The 6,132-nt window shown below is 35.7% G+C and overlaps 1 protein-coding gene across 1 annotated transcript in view; it reads right to left on the bottom strand.

The window, feature by feature from the left end:
- The window catches only part of LOC108516549 (kelch-like protein 4), a gene marked incomplete at its 3' end in the record, with an annotated part of 21,340 nt that overhangs the window by 9,754 nt on the left and 5,454 nt on the right, over positions 1–6,132 (bottom strand). Inside the window, exons 3-4 of the mRNA XM_017854103.1 lie at positions 4,470–4,531; positions 864–1,050 (exon numbers count right to left, since the gene is read on the bottom strand). Coding sequence (XP_017709592.1) covers positions 864–1,050; positions 4,470–4,531 — 249 coding nt within the window. The remainder of the gene's footprint in view (positions 1–863; positions 1,051–4,469; positions 4,532–6,132) is intronic.

Consider the following 6,132-nt stretch of genomic DNA (forward strand, 5'->3'; position numbering starts at 1 on the left):
TTTTTTTAAAGCTACATACCTCCCTCACAATTTACCCACAAGGAAATACCCTGTGGACCTCCAGATGCTTATCCTTAAGCAGTTAACTTTGAATTTCACCCTGGCAATGCAAATTGACAGCTTATTTTCAAAGGTGCAGGACAAAGGAATGACAGAACTTAATGTCATCCCTCTGTTCACCTGAGACAAATGCGTATCTGATTGCTTCCTCTGCTTTATTGTTTATGAAAAAAAATGCAGATTCTCTAAGCCAGACTAAGGCGTAAGTGAGTATTCTTGTACTTCCCTCACATGTAAATTGTGTATTCAGTGAAAAGCTAATCAGATACTCAAAAGAATGCAACCATTTGTCTCTTATCTACTTCTGCGCTAGAAGTCCCCACTTTGAGTTGTCTCGCGTGTCCGGACAGAACCAATGTACACCTTACGCATATTGATTGATGTCTGATATCTCCCTAAAATGTATAAAATCAAGCTGTACTCTGACCCCCTGGGGTTCAGAATGGGCGCATCCTTAACCTGGGCAAAAGAAAATTTGTAAATTCATTGAGACCTGTCTCACATACTTTTGGGTTCACAAACATTAAATAAGTTTTCCTTGAAAAGATATAATATGGCAAAGTAAATATTCAAATTTTAAAACAGCTTCTATAAAGTAAAAGTGCCTGAGTTCAACACTAGTTGAAAGGTTATGTCTCATAAGGTAAGTAGAAAAATGAGGTCACAACATCATATAAAGCACCCTGTTTATGAAAATTCGCTTTAGGTGCACTCATTTAATATGGCTTTAATATCACCCTTATAATTTGCAGGCTGTTAAGAATGTATCTTTTTTGAATGAAGACACTCTAAGTTATTTTTACCTTTCATAGCATCCATGCCTCCTACAGCATAAAGTGCCCCTACAGTTGATTTTCTAGGTTTTGTCCGAGGGCTTTGCATCATGGATCTTCTCTCAGGTAAAAGATGATACTTCATAGCTTCCATCAGGAGCTTCTGACACTCAAGATCACCAGTAAACATGGAACTGGTTTCAAGATCTGCCAGTAACTGCAAAATAGTGATGCATGGCATATGAACGGAGTGTTCACCATTAGAAAGAACATATTTGTATTTATGTAACTTTGCAGGCTGGGTGCAGTGGCATACACCTGTAATTCCAGCACTTTGGGAGGCCAAGGTGCGTAGAACGCTGGAGCTCAGGAGTTTGAGACCCGCCTGGAAAACGTGGCGAAACCTGGTCTCTACAAAAAAATACAAAAATTAGCCAGGTGTGGTTGCATGTGCCTGTAATCCCAGCTACTTGTAGGCTGAGGTGGGTTGATTGTTTGAGCCTGGGAGGTAGAGGTAGAGAAAACTTAAGCTAACCTAAAGGTAGAAGTTTGATTATTTAATGTTTTTTGTTATTTAGTAAGATTTTTATTTTCACTTATCAAGGAAAATAACTAAAAGTCTGCTGGTAGTAGCTACTAATCTCTGCAGATTTATTTGACACATTATTCATCTTTTGAATATGTACACATGTAATTTAAAGGAGCAAACATCAAAAAGCACTCATAGAAAGTATCGCGGAAAGCAGTCAAAGAGAATGGCTGTGTCTGCACAAGCAAGAATCTCCTAGCCTACTGCATGCGGCTAATACAAGTAGCAATCTTTTTGGTGGATTTGGGGTAGTTGTGTTGGTAGTGGTGGTCATGCAAACGTGCTCAGTTAAAATAATAACAGACATGGTGGATGGTATCTTTATCATCTGACCACTTCTGCAGAGTATTCTGAAAGCAGGTGCTTTTTAACTGAGTTGAGATACATGCCTTAGTAACTAGCCAGCATATTAACAAAAAGAGATGACCAATTCTTTTAAACTATCATTACCTGGCAGACAGTGACCTTATTTAACACTGATAAAAGTGAGGTAAAGTATTTTTCATGAGATGAGTTGGAGAGAAGTCAAGAGTATATTTCAGAATGTTGTCAAGAGTCATCTTATATTGGTTCCCTTGGAGTTTTGGCTCCACAGTATCATGGGACATTGAGAGGAATAGTGAGCAGGTTGCTGGAATAGAAGAGGTAATCTTATTACATTAAACTTCTCTGAATTTTCCTGCTCTCCGTGTGTTAATTTCAGTTCTGTTCTCACTCCGCCTGTGATATCTGATGGATCTTTATTTTGACCTGCCTCATGAGAGTCCAGGCATTTGCTTAATGCATATGCTTTAGAAATAGGTCTAAAAACTAGGCTATGTATTTTCCCTAAAATACTCTTCAGAGATTCATCACCATCCTTTTTATATGTTTCATTTCTAAAATACTTGTAAAGTCACCTTTTAAATTCTTTTGGAAAGCCTATATTTGCATGACATTGCCTATTACTACCATCAACAGGAAAAGTTCACACAGTCCGTGTTCTAGGTCTAAGGCATACTCAGAGGTGGGCTACCACAGTACTGTTGGTTGTATATTTGGGCTAGAAATTTCCCTCCATTCCAATAAAATAACAGAAGTTCAAACTAAGAAGTTCACTTTGCTGAAAATGTCTTATAGACTTAAGGCTCTGTAAAGATATAATACTCTCATCTTACACCAGTGCATCTTAAGCTTTTTATGCCTAAAATCACAAGGAGAAATTGTTAATACACAGATTCTTCAGCCTGTTCCCCTGAAATTGATTAACTGGGTCTGCAGTGGAACATGAGAAATTGTATTTTTAATAAGTTCGCATACCCAGGAATATTTTGAAAGGCAGTCTTTGAGAATCTCATACATCATAGAACCTTTCTTGAGAATAATACACATAAGTGTAAACGTTCACCCAAACATAAAATTTCCATAGATTCTAAAGATCATCTATCAATCCAAAGATTTAGAACCTTGGATCTAAAATTACATATATATTTGTTATTTCTGTTGTTGGCTTTACTATTGCCTTGCTCTTTGGATAAACTTGCTATAACCAGAAAGGTAATCAATATTCTTTCATTGCATATGGATAGATTCTTAAGAGCATGCATAGAGTTCTATGGAATTTAATTAACAGCTGGAAGTTTTAAAAAATGTGGAAAAATCGACTGGGCACAGTGGCTCACACCTGTAATCCCAGCACTTTGGAGGCTGAGGCAGGTGGATCACAAGTTCAGGAGATCGAGACCATCCTGGCCAACATGGTGAAACCCCATCTTTACTAAAATACAAAATTAGCTGGGCGTGGTGGCACGTGCCTGTAATCCCAGCTACTTGGGAGGCTGAGGCAGGAGAATCGCTTGAACTAGGGAGTCGGAGGTTGCAGTGAGCCGAGATAGCACCACTGCACTACAGCCTGGCAACAAAGCAAGACTCGTTCTCAAAAAAAACAAAAAAAAAAGTGGAAAAATCATCAGCAGATTAACAATCTATTTTTCAATATTAACACTTAATTAGTAACTTATTAGTAATAAGCATATCAAAGCATTTCATGTTCTTAAACTTCAGAAAATGCAAGAGACACAGATGTATCCACTTATAAAAAATAGGTGCTCCTGCTACCCGTGACATGGATAACAGGGAGCCTTCTGAAGCTGAGAGGCCAAATGCTTCCAGTGGGAATTATTTATAGAACACACAAGGTTAGCCTTAACTGCTTCACAGCCCACACAGGCAGAGTGGTGTTGGAGTCAAAAGCGGCACTTTTGCTCCCGCTGCTCTATGTGGAACAACAGCAGCTCAATGACTCAAAGAGCTGACTGTCTAGTTGGTCTTCCAGCCAAAATCAATAAGAAAAAGGGCCTTGGGAACTTTTTAGGGGTGGCTATCTGAAAACGTAGAGAGTTAACTCTGGCTATTTATTGGAGGCAGAAAAGGAAACTGAATTCCTAGATGATAAGAAAAAAAAATGATGAAAACTTTCCTTAGAAAGTATGACTTCTATTGACCAAGAGAAAAGTACTCTTGAAATGGTAACAATCTATGGGTTCAGGACCAATCTATAAAGGACCCTTATGATTTTTTCTTAGGAAAGGGGAGGATGTCTTTTAAATTTATATATTATGCCGGTTTTTTTTTTTGTAATTTTTTAGGTAGAGTGAAGACTCCATCCAAAAAAATTAATTTATATATATATCTCAATTCTTCTTCTTCATGTTGGTGTATTTTGTCAATATACAGTTCAAACCATGTGTTCATTTTTTAAAATCAAAACGCCATCATATTTTTTCTAGTTTATGAATATTACATGTTCTTTGACAACAGAATGATCATTTTTAATATTTCTCATAGTGAAGATCTCAAGTTTTAAATGAAATGAAATATATTTCTAAAATAAAGATAAACATACCTAACTTGCAATTTATGTTGTACAATAAACAGATATTCCAGGAACAGTGTAAGCTAATCTCTGAATAATTGGGGTCTCTAAATAAATCGAATCACCACCTCAGCTTTACTTTTAGTTTAGTCATTGTGGAAGTGAATCAATCAAATAAGAAAGTTATCCATACAGCAGTCATCAATGTTGACATACCCATCAGAAAGCTCTGATTGCCATAAGTTTCAAACTGACCTATTTAGACAAATAACCCTTTGTGATTAAGACAAACAATTGAAAGAGAACTGCTGTTCTTACTGTAGCAGATGTCTGTGGGTGAAGACCCCCCCACTTATACAAATAATGGTGATAGTAGCACAACTATTAATACATTACACTTGTACAGCACTTCACACTTTACTGATTTCTTTCACAAGCATTAAATCACCACCAGTGTGATCTTGTGAGAAAGCGGAATTAGTCTCATAAGAAAGCAGGTCATATGAGTTGTCTGATTCCCTATGGAGTAAGTGGCAAAGTCGGGATTCAAACATAAGCCTCTGAAATCATGCTTACTGCATTTTGTTTGATATTGCATCTGCTTTTCATAAGTGATAGGATTTTTGTGAAAGAGTTTAGACAAATATAAAACTATAAAAGTTAAGGTTATATAGTACCGATAATTTATATAAACTCTGAAACTGCATTAATATTATGGACAACTCAATATCTCCTCCTTTCTACCCACTTTCCAATTAAAAGCAAAGAGGAAAAACCTAGATTTTCTGATAGAATTTGTTATGACTCCAGAATTGCTTCCTAATGGGACTATTGAAAATTGCTGGGCAATATAGTAGATTAGTCTAAATAAAAAGTAAGTGTAATTTTAAAGTATCTGTATATTACATTGCAGTATCCAGTGCTGAGGGGAATTAATTAGTTTCACTTAAAGACGAATTTTAAATGGTTTTATTTGGGAATTATTTTGCTCCTAATTTCAAGGTAAACACTTACTCTATGCACCTTCCAAGGGAGACTTCTTTTGTGACCTGGATTAACTATTCATTTTATAAAAATCTACACTTATATTGTTGCAAAATTTACCAAATGACTATCACGTATTTGCTAAATGCTTCATTGGTGCAGACAACTATCTATATGATTTAAATGGTTAATTTTATGTATGAACTTGACTGGGTAACGGGGTACCCAGACATTTGGCCAAATAGCATTCTGAGTGTGTCTGTGAGGGTACTTCTGGATGAGGACCATTCACATCAGGGAAGGCAATCTACGTTGTTCAGTCTACCAATGCACATGATTACAATTGAATCCCTAAATTGTTTAATATTATTCTTAGACATTAAAATTATTTGCATTATTAAACTATCAATACAGTACTGCAAAAACATTATTATAGCAAGATCTTTATATATTTTACTGTATTTACAATAGATACTAACATAACTAAAGAAGAGAGATTAAGAGAGACAACAAATTACATTTTCATGCATACCCTGCTTCAATACTCCGTTTTGGTCACATAATAGGAAAAGGAAGACAAGTTCATTTTGAGCAACAAAAATAATTCAAGCTTTTTTTTTCAGAATGTATTTTGCTTGCAAGTGTGTAATACTAAACAGGAAACTGCTAATACTTAGTTCAAGAAATTAAATAATTTAATAGGAAGTTTTCATGTTTATTTTTTGTGGTAGAATAAAACTTTGACCTTCCTAACTCCTGTTCCTTTAGATTATATGACATCTGCATTTAGGACACAGGAACATAAATGGTGTAATTAAATGATATATTTTAAAATGTCAATCCATTATAATATGATTCTCCATATAATGGTA

Source organism: Rhinopithecus bieti, unplaced genomic scaffold, assembly GCF_001698545.2.
Source record: "Rhinopithecus bieti isolate Rb0 unplaced genomic scaffold, ASM169854v2 scaffold_38740, whole genome shotgun sequence".
In the NCBI taxonomy this organism is placed as follows: Eukaryota; Metazoa; Chordata; class Mammalia; order Primates; family Cercopithecidae; genus Rhinopithecus; species Rhinopithecus bieti.